The 14,396-nt window shown below is 52.1% G+C and overlaps 1 protein-coding gene across 3 annotated transcripts in view; it reads left to right on the top strand.

Moving 5' to 3' along the window:
• Positions 1-13,382, top strand: part of SNED1 (sushi, nidogen and EGF like domains 1) — a 53,815-nt gene extending 40,433 nt beyond the window's left edge. Inside the window, exons 22-31 of one of the 3 annotated variants that reach the window (XM_080668026.1) lie at positions 428-540; positions 1,276-1,557; positions 2,697-2,841; positions 2,919-3,016; positions 4,430-4,522; positions 5,429-5,545; positions 6,000-6,087; positions 9,629-9,712; positions 10,546-10,589; positions 12,042-13,382. In XM_080668026.1, the coding sequence (XP_080524152.1) occupies positions 428-540; positions 1,276-1,557; positions 2,697-2,841; positions 2,919-3,016; positions 4,430-4,522; positions 5,429-5,545; positions 6,000-6,087; positions 9,629-9,712; positions 10,546-10,582 (1,057 nt within the window). In that variant the 3' untranslated portion in view covers positions 10,583-10,589; positions 12,042-13,382. The remainder of the gene's footprint in view (positions 1-427; positions 541-1,275; positions 1,558-2,696; positions 2,842-2,918; positions 3,017-4,429; positions 4,523-5,428; positions 5,546-5,999; positions 6,088-9,628; positions 9,713-10,545; positions 10,590-12,041) is intronic. The other 2 variants (XM_080668027.1, XM_080668028.1) reach the window with 2 other exon arrangements.
• The last annotated feature ends 1,014 nt before the right edge of the window (positions 13,383-14,396 follow it).

Consider the following 14,396-nt stretch of genomic DNA (forward strand, 5'->3'; position numbering starts at 1 on the left):
GGTCACAGGCGCCCCCTGCTGGTCCTGGGGAAGAGTCCAGGCTCCCAGGAGGAGGCGACAGCTCTGTGTGAACCACACTTTGCACAAACATTAGGCTCAGCGAGGCCCTCGTATTCGTGAGAGACTGGGGACCCACCTGGGAATTCCAGCCAAGGGCCCCTTACTTGTCTGAACACCAGCCTCCTGGCCATGCTGAGCGCTCTACACAGGCCTGTGCCTTCTCAGACTCTGGACTGGACAGACAGGGAGCAGCTTCCCACCAAGGAGCACCCAGGTCTCAGGCCACAAATCTGCCCTCCTGGAGCCGCCTGGGCCACCAACTAGAGACCGTCCACAGCCTAACCCCCCTGCTCTGGAAGAGCCACATGCAGTCTGGCCACAGAGCTGAACACATAGCCCGAGACCATCCTGTCCTCTCTCCCCACAGTGCCCTACTTCCTGGAAGGAGGTACACCGTCCGGGTGACCGCCCTCAGTGGGCTCGGGGCACAGGAGCGCCCTACGGAGAGCGTGGCCTCCGCTCCATTGCATGTGTGGACCCGTGAGTACACAGTGTGGCCGCTCGTGGCGAGCAGAGCCTTCGGAAGCCCACATCTCCCTCCAGCCCACCAGTACTCTCCTTAGTGGCTGAGACACTAGGACCCCAGCCCTGGGCTGAGTGTACCGGACACGGCAGTGTGCCCGGCAGTATAATCCCCTCCTGCTGGGCTGACCCTCACACCCAGCGGCTCCTGAGCACAAGGCCAGAGGAACATCGGGCGAGGGAGCCCACTTGCTGAGCTCCATGGTGTCTCATGGGGAGTGGACACTGAGCACTGTGCTGTCAATGGTGAACCTGTGAACAAGATGGAGGGTGGGGTGGGGGAACGGGTGGCTTGGTGAGAGGGAAGGTGTGAGCAGGGCCTGACCAGGTGGGGCAAGGAGTCAGCACAGGCTTAAGTTCTCTCTCTGACCCTGAATGCTGGGACCCACTCCCCTTTTCTATGTCCCAGGGGAAGGGGTGTGGCCAGGCTCAGGGGGGTCAGAAGTGCCACGCGGGAGGGGACACTGAGCAGGCTCGGGGCCTTGCTGGGTGCTGGCGGGCCACATTGTGGGGGTGGGTCTCAGGACAGGAGGAGGGTACTGCAGACCCCCACCCCCATCCTTCAGGACCACAGTAACTAAATCTGGTTTCAAACGTGGTTTCCGCAGTCCGTGTCAGATCTTTAAACTGTGTCCTGGGCACAAGACCCCATCAGTCCCTTCACCTCTCTCCCCTGCTCTGTGCCTCTTCCAGGGCCTCTGCCGCCAGCAAACCTGACTGCCACCCGAGTCACGGCCACCTCTGCCCATGTGGTCTGGGATGCCCCCACTCCAGGCACCTCATTGGAAGCGTACGTCATCAACGTGACCACCAGCCAGAGCACCAAGAGCCGCTACGTCCCTAATGGGAGGCTGGTGTCCTACACGATACGGGACCTGGTGCCCGGGCGGCGGTACCAGCTCTCAGTAACAGCCGTGCAGAGCACAGAGGGTGACCAACTGCACAGCGAGCCTGCTCACCTCTACATCATCACCTGTGAGTGCAGGGCAGCGGGCACAGGGCCGGGTGGGTGGGCCACCTGTACCCCAGAACCCTCACCCAGTATGGCCAACATGTCCAAAGGACATCAGACAGCCTAGAAATAGGACTGTGTCAACACGGGTGAATTTGTGTGAAAAGCGGTGGGGAAGGAAGGGTTTGTGGACAGTTGATGCTAGGTCAGCAGAATGCAACTTGGAAAAGCAGCATTTCGCTCCTCACCTTGTGTCATCTGACTCTGTGGACCCCGGACAGGCTGAACAGTAAATACAGGGCATCACCAGAAATAGGTGCTGAGAGAAGGCAGTGGTAGGACCCCAGTGAGGCAGGCAGTGCGGGAGGGCCCAGGGAGGAAGCCAGGCTGACCCAAGAGGAGCCACTGGACAGGAGCAGGGGAAAGAGAGGCCAGGACAGCCATAGGAAGGGTTGCAGGGAGAGGCAGGAAGGAAAGCCAGAGTGGATGGACAGAAGGGGAAGCAGCTCAGGAGCACGGCGACTCCAATGGGCCACACTAAGGATGTGGGCCTGCCCCAAGTGCATGGAGGCCCTTCAGGTCCCCCCAAGGTTCTGCATAGCCCTGCTCATACTTTAAAGCTCACTGGAGGTACTGTGGACAATGGTGTGTCTGAGCATGGCAGGCTGCTCGGAGTCTGACCCAGCTCAGCTCAGCTCAGCTCAACTCAGCTCCAGGGCATGTTGGGGCCACCTCCATGAGCCGGTCCAGGGAGGAGGGGCTTACAGGGGGCTGAAGCACGTAGCTAGATGACAAGGACCCACAGAGAAACCACACTGCCATTCTCAGGGCAAGTGTGGGGTGGCAACCTCGGCCAAGGGAAGTCCCGCCAGGTCGAGTGCCTGGCCCTGCCCTAGAGGTGGGGAACTGGACCCAGAGTGGGGGGTTAGGACCAGCCCCCCTCAACACTGCCAGGCAGTGTATGCTTCCCAGTAGGAATGCTATGGCTCCTCCTCAGGTGGGGTGTGGGGTCTAGACTTCTCATAAAGCCATAAAGGCGCCATTGGACTGCAGGGACAGTCAGGTCCCTTTAGTTCTCTCTGAGCAGTGGGGCGGGAAGGAGACAAAGGGAAGCCCCAGACCTGCCTTATGTGCCCCCCACCCCCTCACTTGCTACCTGCAGCCCCAAGGGATGGCGCCGACAGACGCTGGCACCGAGAAGGACTCCACCCTCGGGTGCTCAGAAACAGACCAGTCCCAGCGCGCCTGCCGGAGCTGCGTCTACTCAATGACCGCGGGGCCCTCGAAATGCCAACGCAGGCCCCCAGGTACACACCTCTGCCATCAGCCCCCGCTGGGTAACCTGGCATGGCCCTAGGCATGGAGCTCCACGTGGCGACACTAGTGACTCTCCCAGCAGGTTCTCGGAGCTCGTAGACGGCAGAGGACGAGTGAGTGCCAAGTTCAGTGGCTCACCTGGCAAATCGGTCACAGTGAGATCACGTGAGTACCTCACTCACCCAACCCCAGCACAGGAGGGATGAGGCCCCTAAACCTGAACTCAAGAGATGACTCCCAATGCCCATATCACAGCTGGACAGTGCCCACGGCCCTGGCCTCTGGGGTCAGCATGAATTGCTCATGCCATCCAGAGTCAGAGGAACCTTCCTGATACAGCCATGTGGGTTGAGGGTGCAGGTTGCTGGCAGGGCATATGAGAGAGGATGAAAAGTAAACATAATAGAAGCAGGTCCAAGACATGGAAGCTTTGCTTGTGAAGCCAGGACTCCAAGCATTGGTAATCAGTAGACAGGAGAGTGTGGCTCCATCTGAGCTGTTGCTACTCTCAGAGGTCCCTGGACCAGCAGCACCAGCCTGGGGGCTGCTAGACATGCAGGGTCCAGCTCAGAGCTGTGCCGGAGGAATCCATCTGCTAACCAGGAGCCAGGTGACTGGCACGCAGTGTGGCCCCAGGAGCTCACATCCTCATCACACTGAGGTCATATCCCGTGTTAAAAGCAGAGCCTTTGGATTTATGTCCTGCTTGGCCCAGACTAGTGGGGCCTCTGCCTGGCCCAGCAGCATAGGGCATGAGCAATAGATTGAGAAGCCCTGGCCCTTCCCTCCTGGCAAAGCAGGCCTCCCCCAAAATTCTGACATGGCAGGCCCACAAGACTGCCACAGATGACCTCAGACTCTGGGTGGGGATTCCCAGGCCTCACCCTCACCCTCACTACTAAGCCAGAATCCCACCTTCACAGAGTTCTCTGGCAGAGAGCCTAATCACCAGTTCAATGAGAAGTTTCTACCAATGACAGTGTTCCTAGTCAGGGGACAGGTGCACCAGGGAGTGATGAGGGAGGGCAGAGCATCCATAGCCCTCGGTGACCAGGAGTGGGGAGAGCACAGGCAGGGACCTGCAGAGCAGCTGACCTGCAGTTAGGGGTGGCCAAGTGTGCGGTTTGCCTGAGCACAGATATGAAGGGGGAGGGAATGTCATCACCCCTGAGAATCAGGGGTGGCAGAGAGGAGATGGAGTTTGAAGGAGACTTAGAAGCTGAGGCCAGGAGGTCAGCAGGAGGTTCGGCCCTGCCTCAGGCCACTGGTAACCTTCACAAAGAAGCTTTGGCCAGGGCAGCTGTGGAAGCCAGGTCCCTGTGGAGGGTTGGCAGGAGGTGAGAGGTGAGGGCTGGCCCCACTTGGAGAAAAGTGGGTCTTACTGGAGACAGTGCCAGAGACCATGGGTCCTGTGCCCAAGTTGGGGAGCCAGCAGGTGAGCGAGCATCCTACTCCTGCCATACAGGATGGCCCTACACCCTGAGGGAGAGAAGCAACTCAGGAAGGCGGCCCAGGGATAGTCCTGGGTGAGAGGCAGCAGGCCATGTGGTCAGCACTGCTCATCCTGGTTTCTCCTAGAACCCACAGCTCTGGTGCAACTCGAGGACACCCCTGAGCAGGTCAGCCTGGCCCTGCAGCACCCCAAAGATGATGGCAACAAGGACGTGGGAAGTAAGTCAGCAGGAATGGACTTCCAGGGCTGAGCACCCAGAGTGGGAACAGGAGGCACTGAGCCTGCCCCAGGGGCAGCCAGATGCCCCACCCTGGAAAGGAGGCACTCAGCACCCCGTCCTTTTACAGACCAACTACCCAGATCTGTCTGGACGTACCCCTGTCCCTCCTGCCCCCACCCCTCACCACATACGGCAGCCTCCCCACTGCCTCCCTGCAGAGGAACATGTTGAGCAGAAAGGCAGGAATCCACAGAGGAGCAGCACTGAGCATGGCCCAGCTGGAGCACCACCTGGCAGACCCAGGCTCGGTGAACAGGGCGATCAGGGCCCCTGCTGACACTGGGCTACACAGGGCCTAGACCAGGGGTGGGCAAACTTTTTGACTTGAGGGCCACAATGGGTTCTTAAACTGGACCGGAGGGCCGGAACAAAAGCATGGATGGAGTGTTTGTGTGAACTCATATAATTTCAAAGTAAAGGAGCGGAGGGGAGAGCAAGAGAACCGGATAGAACAGCTGGATCCGGCCCGCGGGCCGTAGTTTGCCCACGGCTGGCCTAGACTGTCCCCAGCACAGTCCTCCAGCCAGAGAGAAGGGGGTGGAAGCACAGGCCAGGGCAGAGCCCGGAGTCTCTCCTGAGGCCACCAGTGCCCGACCATAATCTAAGCAGTGACTCGAGGCTCCTCTGCCACGGAGGGCTCAGCGCTGAGGGTCCCAGCAGAACCACTGTTTGGACCCTGGCCCTCAAGGTAAGGGGGTCAGAGCCAAGCATCTCTCTGACCAACTGAAACGGGACTGCCCCTAGGACACAGCAGTGTTGGATACAGCCAGAGGCAGCAATGTGGCAATGCCAGCAGGCCTTCCTCTGGGGTCCTAGAGACTAACCACTCATGACCCGTTTGCAGACAACCCTGGGAACTGTACAGAAAACCCCTGTCAGAACGGAGGCACCTGCGTGCCAGGCGTGGATGCCCACAGCTGTGACTGTAGCCCAGGGTTCAAAGGCAGGCGCTGCGAGCTCGGTAAGTCAGGGCCCATTCAGGCCTGGCCTCGAGATGCCTGTTACAGCAGGCTGGGCTGAGACTGCTGGGCCAGGGTGGGTTTGCCATGAGGTGTCCAGGCACAGAAGTGGCGGGCAGTGAATCACTGGGCTGCTCACAGCCCCAGAGTGCCAGGCCAAAAGGTGCTGCCTGGGTAAGTGGGAGATCTGGGGACAGCCAGAAAGTAAGGAACATGGAGCGACAGCCACCCCACAGTGAGAGGTGGGTGAAGGGGCTCTTTTTGGCTCAGGGGCCAAAGGTTGTGGGAGGGAAAAGGGCCACAAGCCTCCCTCAGAAGACTTTTGGAGTGAGCCCTGAGGATACCAGTCCATAGGCTCCAAGGACCCCAGCCCGGGTGTGGACCTCCCAAGGGTGCGGGAGAGGGCAGCCAGGGCCCGAGCCCCCGGTGAGCCTCAGCCTCTTTTGTGCTCTGCAGCCTGTAAAAAGCAGCCCCAGCCCTGCACACGCCTGTTCTCGGAGACAAAGTCCCTGCCAGTCTGGGAAGGAGGTGTCTGTCACCACGTGTAAGTTTCTTCCCTCTGTCCCTGACCTCCAAAGTGTTTCCACAAAGTCCAGCTCACCCCAAAGAGGCTTGCTTTGACCATCTGTTCCTGCCATGTGACATGTTAGGAAACTGAGGCAGAAAGGCTGAACACCTTGTCTGAGTCCATGCAGCAGGGAGCAGAGGCACAGGAGTTCTGGAACCCTGATCCTCTGGCTCTGGACCCTTTGGGCGGCATTAGCCCCCTTCCCTGGACAACAGGGTCCTCTCTGCCACGGAGCCCCGGAAAACTAAACAGCAGCCTGTGAGAGCTGGAGTCGGTTCTGCCACTAAGTGGTGATGTGGCCCAGTTTCCCCATCTGTGAAATGGGCTCTGGAGGAGTTTGCCTTGCTCGCCTCTGAGGACCTTTCTTGCTCACACTCTGTGACTCTGGGTCCCACTCACAATCTGGTTAGTCACCCAATACATACTAGCACATCTGGGAGCCAGCACAGCTCTAACCCTTGGCACATGCAGTGAACAGGACAAGCCCTAGCCTTGCCCATGGCTCCTTCCATCCAGAGGGAGATAGCCATCCACAGAGAGCATAGGTGTGTTAGACAAAGGAAGTTCTGAGCTGCACTGGGACTTTGGATCTGCGTTGAAAGGCCCTCGACTTGGGGTTCTGGGGAATGGCCATCCAAAGTCATAGCAGCCACCAGCTCCCGGGGGCCTGACTAGGAGAACTCCGCTCCTGCCAGAATCTCCCCCACCCCACCCCTTCCTCGGGGTGGGGTCTGCTTTACGCCCGGTTTTCACTGCAGGGACCAGACCACATTTTAACATAATGATTTATGTGATTGGTTTAAATCTACCACATTGCTACTAGTTTTCTATGTCCTATCTAATCTTGTTACCTTTCTCTTTTCTTGCCTACTTCTAGATTATTTCTTAAGATTCTGTTTTACCTCTCCTATTGGCTCATTGGTTATACTTTTTTGGTTTAATTTTTTAGTGGATCTAGAGAGTAACAATATGCTCATCACAGTATCCCTTTATTTAAGGGAAGACTTGTTTCTACTTCCCCCTCAGTTCTGATTACCGATGTCAGACTTTTACTTCCACCATGCTCCAAGCTGCAAAATGTTGTTTTTCCTCTCAACAATATATTTTAAAATGTTGAGAGCAAAATCTTGTATTTACCTGCATGACCGCCATCTCCGGCACTCACTCCTACAACATAGGTCTGCTAGCAATGAATTCTCTCTACTCCTTCTAAAAAGATTTTTATTTCACCTTCATTTTTTAAAGTTAAAGTTGATAAATACAAAATTCTTGGTTGACATTTTTTTTCTTTCCACACTCTAAAGAGGTAGGTCCTTCCTTTGTCTTCTGCCTTGCCTAGTTTCAGATAAGAAGACTATGAAGCCCTAGCTGATTTGGCTCAGTGGATAAAGCCTCAGCCTGTGGACTCTAGGGTCCCACATTCAATTCCAGTCAGGGGCACATGCCTGGGTTGCGGGCTCCATCCCCAGTGAGGGGAGAGCAGAAGGCGGCCAATCAATGATTCTCTATCATCATTGATGTTTCTATCTCTCCCTCTCCCTTCCTCTCCCAAATCAATAAAATTAAAAAAAAAAAAACAAACAAAAAAAAACTATGAAATGTGTCCCCAAATCCCCTGTGGCTGCTTCGGTTTTCTCTTTATTACTGGTTTCAGGAAACTTACCTATGATGTGCTTCCGTGTGGTTGTGTGTATGTCTGTGTGTTTACAGTTTGGAGTTATGTTTGGAGTTTATTAAGTTTCTTATATCTCTGGGTTTTTAGCTTTCATCAAATTTGGAAAATTTTGGCCATTATTTCTTTAAAATATTTTTCTGTTCCTCCACTTCTCTCCTCTCCTTTCTGAAATTCCACTTACACGTGTATTAGACTGAGGTTGTCCCATAGGCCACTGAGGCTCCTTTCATTTTTTCCCCCAGTCTTTTCTCTATTCATTTTGGATAGATCCTATTGCTATGCCTTCAAGTTCACTGACCTTTCCTCCTGCAGTGTCTTAGCGACCACTAATCCAGTTGGCAAAATTACCATTTTCTTCAGAAGTTCCACTTAATTCTTTCTTAGATCCTCCATGTCTCTCATTATGTTTACATTTTTCCTTTAGACCACTGAACATGTGGAACAAAATTTATAATAGATGTTTAAGGCCCTTTCTGCTGTTTCTGTCATTGCTCATCTCTACGTGTTTTTCTAATCAATTTTTTTTTTGACTATTTATGAGTTTCTTGATTCTTTGTATAATTCTTTAAATGTCTCATAATTTTTGTTGGATGCTGGATGTTGTAAGCTCTGTTACTGCGTACTGGATTTTTAAATATTTTTTGTATTCTTTTCAAGAACATTGGGTGTGTTTTTTTCTGCAAGGCAGTTATTTTGAGTTTGATTCTTTTGAGGCTTGCTAAGGGTGGCTTTAGCACCAACTTTGTTCTTGGATTAATCCTGCCCCTCTCACTTCTAAGGCATGGCCTTTCTGGGGTTTCTATTTTTATAGAATGGCCTCTTATTGAGCAAGATCCCTCCACTCTGGCTCTCTTCCACTGCATGGTTCCCTCCTCTCCAGTGCTCCACCCCACAAAGCCCCACTGCCTCTGCTTTCCCAACTCCAATCTGTTTCCTCAACTTGCAACCACTGCTTGGATCCCGGACCTGAAATGAAGTCCAAAAAGTGTCTCCAGAATGAGTTCCAGAGTGACCACAGGACTCATCTCATTCATTTCCCTTCTCTCAGGGATCACAGTCTTGCTCTGTTTTCTAATATCTGAAAAAAAGTTACTTCTTATATTCTGTCCAGTTCTCTGGTTTTTTGCATTGGGAGGTAGTTCCGTATCCTGTTACTCCCTGATGGCCGAAGTCTTACCAAAGGCCTTAACTCCCAATGGCTCTCCTAGACTGAGCACATGAGCTGGAGCTGTGCCCATCCAACTCCCTGGATCTCTCTCTCCCTCTCCCTTGTGATGTTTGAGAATTTTAAAAAGAACCAAAATCCTTTCCATTCATTATCATCTATAAACCTGTGAGAGAGGTAATGTTTTACACAAAACTGGGGCTTAAGTTCCAGAGACATGCTAGGTGGAGCATGAAGTCAGCTCTCCTGTTCCACGCTGTTCATATCAAATGCCTGCATCTCCAAGGCTTCTCACGGTGAATTGCCCATCAATGGAGAAGTGGGTCATTGCATCTCAAGGCCACTAGGCCAAGTGGCCTGCCTCAAGCAAGATATGTCTTTTAAATTTCACATTTTCTCTCTTAATATCATATAACTCTCAATACTCCTCAAAATGTACTTAAAATGGGTGTATCTCATTTCATGTAAATTATGCCTTGGTAAAGTTAATTTTAAAAATTACATGACTTTTATGTGGGACATTTTAATACATCCCCATAAGGTAAAGTTTTATTAAGAAAATAATGGCCTTTCCCTCAAACACCTGCACAGTTTACCTGGTCTCCATGTAGCGGAGGTGAACCAGCTGGGCACCATTCTGCTCCAGTTCCTGCCTTGATGGAGCTTTCTTATGACAGGTATAAACGAGTCTACAAGGTACACCAGGATATCTGCTTCAAAGAGAGCTGTGAGAGCACAAGCATCAAGAAAACCCCAAGCAGGTGCGTCTCAGGAGGAGGCCCCGCTTGTCCTGCTGTGGCTCACAGGGCACAGGCAAGGGGACTGAGCACTGTGGATGCAATAGGTCTTGGGCTGAGCCAGGCTGTATATCTGCCCAGATGTGCATGTAAGCACCCCAAACAGGAGGTGCTAGGCTAGGTGGGTGCTGGGGTGGTCAGAGGGTGGGTGCTGTGGGGAGGTCACAGGGTAGGTGCTAGGGTAGGTCACAGGGTGGGTGCTGGGGGTGTGAGGGGTGGCTCTGGTCATGCATGTGCACTCAGTATCTGGTGCTCAAATTGGGAAGCATGAGCATTAGGACAGGCCCAAGTACATAACTACAAATACAGCAAGTCTCTGTTTACTTTTTACCCTCCCACACCCAGGTTCTTTCCCTAAAGGGCTCAAGGTAGTCAAAATAATTATTATATAAAGTACTGAGTACATCACATGCTTTCAAAAGAGCCTAGGCACAGTCTTCACAGGCCCCCAATAACCACACACACTGGGTCTGCATCACTGTGTTCAGGAAAAACGGGATGACAATTCACAAGGGCTGGTGCAAGTTTGTCCTTGTCTCCCCATCAGTAGCTCAGGCTCCCCACTGCCCCCCTTTCTCTCCATCTCCCCCGCCCCAACACTTTTATGCTGCATGAATTACCCAGCCATTCAGCTGAGTGGGAAGGGGGCATACAGACTGAAATGCTATCCTTGGCATCGGGCACACTGATGTGTAAGCTAAAGAAAAGGGGGTGGCAGCAGGCAGCTGGGTGGAGGGTACCACAAGGTCACAGGTCCACAGTTTCTTTTCATAAACCACCTTCTCTATTTCTTTCAGGAAACGAAGTAACAGTGCAACACTGAAGACAGCGTAGGTACTAGGTACGTACTTACATTCGCAGCAGCTAGGAGAGCTGCAAGGAGGCTCTTGTTAGAAAGCCTAGACCAGGCTTCAGAATTCCGAGGGAGCTGGGTGAGAAAGAGTACATAAGGCCTCACAGTAGACAAACCTGTGACAGATACGTCTTCAGGTAGAAACGAGGCTCTCTGCAGGGAAGACAAACTGCTTTGACTCAAGGAAACCAAGAAACAGGGTGGGGGACACAGGAATGCTAGGGGCTGGGGGTTTAAGGGAGTGCTTTCTAGACCCTGTAAATGGCCATCTATTGAAAGAAAAAACAGGGTGTGGAGGCCTTAGTCACAACTTTTGGGAAGTCCTAAAGACTCTGTCACTGAGAGAGTGCTTAGGAGCACTCAGAAACCTTGAGATGAAAGAAGCTTCCTGACTTCGGTTTCACCTAACATTTCCCAAACCCTATTGGGGTTCCACCTCCCCACATGGAAGCGGCCCAAGTCTTCACAGTCACTTGAAAGATACCGAGCTTCCCGCTGACCACAGGTTCTTGTCAACACAATGTCACTTGGTGGCCTGGGACAGCTCACTGCTCTCACTCCATCAATGAGCCAAATAGTCCATTGCCTATGTGGTAGGAAAGGGAGGTGCTCCGGGTACACGCAGCTTCACACAAGCCATTGTCACAATATAGCTGAGGAATATTATTCAGAGACCTTTACCAACAACCAGAAGCAAAAGAGCCTTGCAGTTGTGGGCTCACACCAACCAGGCAGGGATCTGCAGGTGGGAAGTACCATGAGAGAACCATAGCCTCCAGCTGCCATCCCGTCAGATGTGAAGTCACTCAAAGGCATCACCCCCCACCTCAGGCTCCAAAGACATGCGTATGCAAAACACATACTCCAAGCCCTACAAGCAATTCAGGACTGGGATCAAGAACCCACAAATATAATTTGGGTTTCAAATATTTATATTGCAATAAGTCACCTGAAAAAATATATTTTTTTAAAAGTTGCTCAACAAATCCATTTCTCTAAAAACAAATCAAAAACCCTCCACTAATTATCAAATACTGGCTTTTACAATACTAATTCTTGAAACAATGGAAAAAACACCAACCAACAGGACACAGAAATACACAGACACAGTCACACACCCAAAGCCACCACATAAGACCTCATTTCAACCCAGAGCAATGGGGCAGCATGCCTCAAGGAAAGATCAAGGGCATCACCGAATGGGGGAGCAGCCTGTGATGCTGCCGAAAGGTCCCTACCCAGGGGACATGGTCAGTCCTTGACCAACCTGCCCCACCCTGTGTACTGCCACGTTAGAGGGCAAGGACCTCACAGTTCTGATGTGGCAACAACATGGGGCCTGGGCAGCGAACCAAGTCACTAAGAGAGATGAGAAGTCACCGTCTCAGAGATAAGGATACCATTCTCCTCATGTCCTTTTTTTTTTTTTTTTCTTCAAAGGATTCTGGACATTCTTGCTATAATCCATCAACCTCACAAGTTTCTAAAGCCCAGGAAGACGAGGTCTAAATTGAATTGACAAGGACACCCTGAGTGACAGGGTCCTGGCTGGAGTCTTACCCCTCTGTGACTTCGCTCCTCCGGCTTCTAGAAGACAGATGGCCAGGCGGGTCCAGCCAGGGAGGTTCTCTAGGACAGACACCTCCTAGTCCCACACTGCCTCAGCACAGGGATGGAAGTTTCCTCCACGGTGGCCTGCGTCGCTGACGAGCAGCCATCACATGCGGAGAGCACTGGATGAGCCTGGTAACATCCAGAAACTAGTTCCAGATTCTAAATCATAGAAGGAATTCTCCCTTTGAGACCCAACAACCAAATTGAGGAGGAGCTGCCATCGAAACCTGCAGAGCAGAGGGTGGGGCTGGGAGGCAAGGAAGGCAGACTGATGAGGGGCACAGGGAATCAGGCTCACCTCCCCAGCAGGTCATTTACTGAGGGAGGTGAAGGCTAGTGATCCATCAACCGACCAGCAGATTTTGAAAGAGAAAATGTTCATACTAACATGGAGTTTAGATACTTAGTCTGCCCTTTTCCCAGAAAGGGTCAGGCAGGAAATATCTTTTGACTTTGTAGACTAGATGGTTTCTCTGGCAACAACTCAGCCCTGTGCTTGTGCACAAAAACAGCCATTGACATGTGCCTAACCCCGTGAGGCTGTTCCAATAAAACTTGATTTACAAAATTAGGGGCCACTTCCCCTTGACCATATGTGGCTAACCCCACTCAGGCTTCAGCTGATGCAGAGAAAGCCATCCCGGACGACGAGTCACAGCATGGCACCAAAGACCCACCCGAGTGTCATGGAAGTGCTACACAAACCCTGTTTGGGAAGGCACTTGGCCGTAGCCAGGGCTCCTCCTTACGGGTCTGAGTAATGAAGACAGGCATCTGGGGCGGGAGAGGCCACACGATGTTTAAGATCCTCTTAATCCACGACTCAGGCAACACAGTCTCAGGCTACCAGGCAGCAAGCACCATCTCCACACCAAACAGCTCCCAGCAGATGCGCATCATCGCCACACCACATTCCAGAGCCTTCTGAACAGCTTTCTTCCCTGCAAGTGAGGCCACTACAGAAGCCAGCCCACCTCGACCTGCTGGGCACTTTAATAGCCAACCCAACTAGAACCAGAGCCCTGATGCGTCTTCACTGACACTGCCCAAGTCAGTTTTGCAGCCATAGGAAGAGCTCCTTCCTCTCATCTTTACAAAACATTTTTTAAAGAGTTAGAGTATATTTTAGAGGTGTTTTTTTTTTTATTAAAGTTGTGTGTACATGTGTCTGTGTAGTATACTTGTCATTTTCAGAAAGGAGGATTAGTCATTTCAAGAAATCTCTACTGCGCTCCCAGTCTCAGGGCCATCTGAAGGCACAGGCTCCATCAAGGGGCTCCAACCCTGGGTGAAAGGAGAAAACCATGACCATGAACACATGCTGCTGACTCCTGCTGCAGCACTGCAACCTGTCACTGTGCGTCCACATAAGCTACAGCATCACCAGCAAATGACAAGACCAAGTGACATCACTGGAAAAGCAGATGAAACTTTCTATGACCATGTTAATGACCTCAAGCCCCTCAGCCACGAGGCAGACATGCTCGATTTTAGCTCAGAAGCATTTGTTTTATAAGTCTACTGAATCCTGGGCTTAGTGCCGTGTGGTCTTACAATTAGCCCATTTTGATGTTGTACAAATTAAATATCTAGTATAAAGACTTCCTGACACTAAAGGAAATTACAAATCATCCTTGAAACATTCCAAACAAGCTTCCACATGGCTCCTTCGTAAAACTCTTCTTCCTTGAAAATATTTAATGTTCACCCAAGGAAATTAGTAATGGATCAGAAAATTGTTAGGGCATCAACATTTACTTCTGTGTCAAAATCACAGGGGAGCAACCTTGAATTGCAGAGTTAGCCACCTGCTGACCAGGCTGGGTGACCTGACCATCCAGTCAGGCGTAGATTTGGGATTTAGGGTTCCACTGTGTCTCCTAACTGGGCACAAAAACCACACTGTATGCTCCAGGGAACATGCTGGTCACTTGGACACCACAAAATGGAGAATAAGTGAAAACACTGGCATGTGGTGAAGTATTTTCTTGTTCAAAAATTTTGTCCTGGCCAAGAAAGGCAGTAAAGACAAAAGGTCCCCTTTCCCTACTGCACATGGCTGTCACAGAGGAAATGAAGCTACTCGCCACCAGGGAGTTCAGCGGGCAAGAGCCACTTCGTGTCACCGAGCTCCAGCACCTTCCTTTAGCTGGACTGCCTCCCGCTGGCCAACCAGGGACA

This window comes from Plecotus auritus, assembly GCF_963455305.1.
Source record: "Plecotus auritus genome assembly, chromosome: 5".
In the NCBI taxonomy this organism is placed as follows: domain Eukaryota; kingdom Metazoa; phylum Chordata; class Mammalia; order Chiroptera; family Vespertilionidae; genus Plecotus; species Plecotus auritus.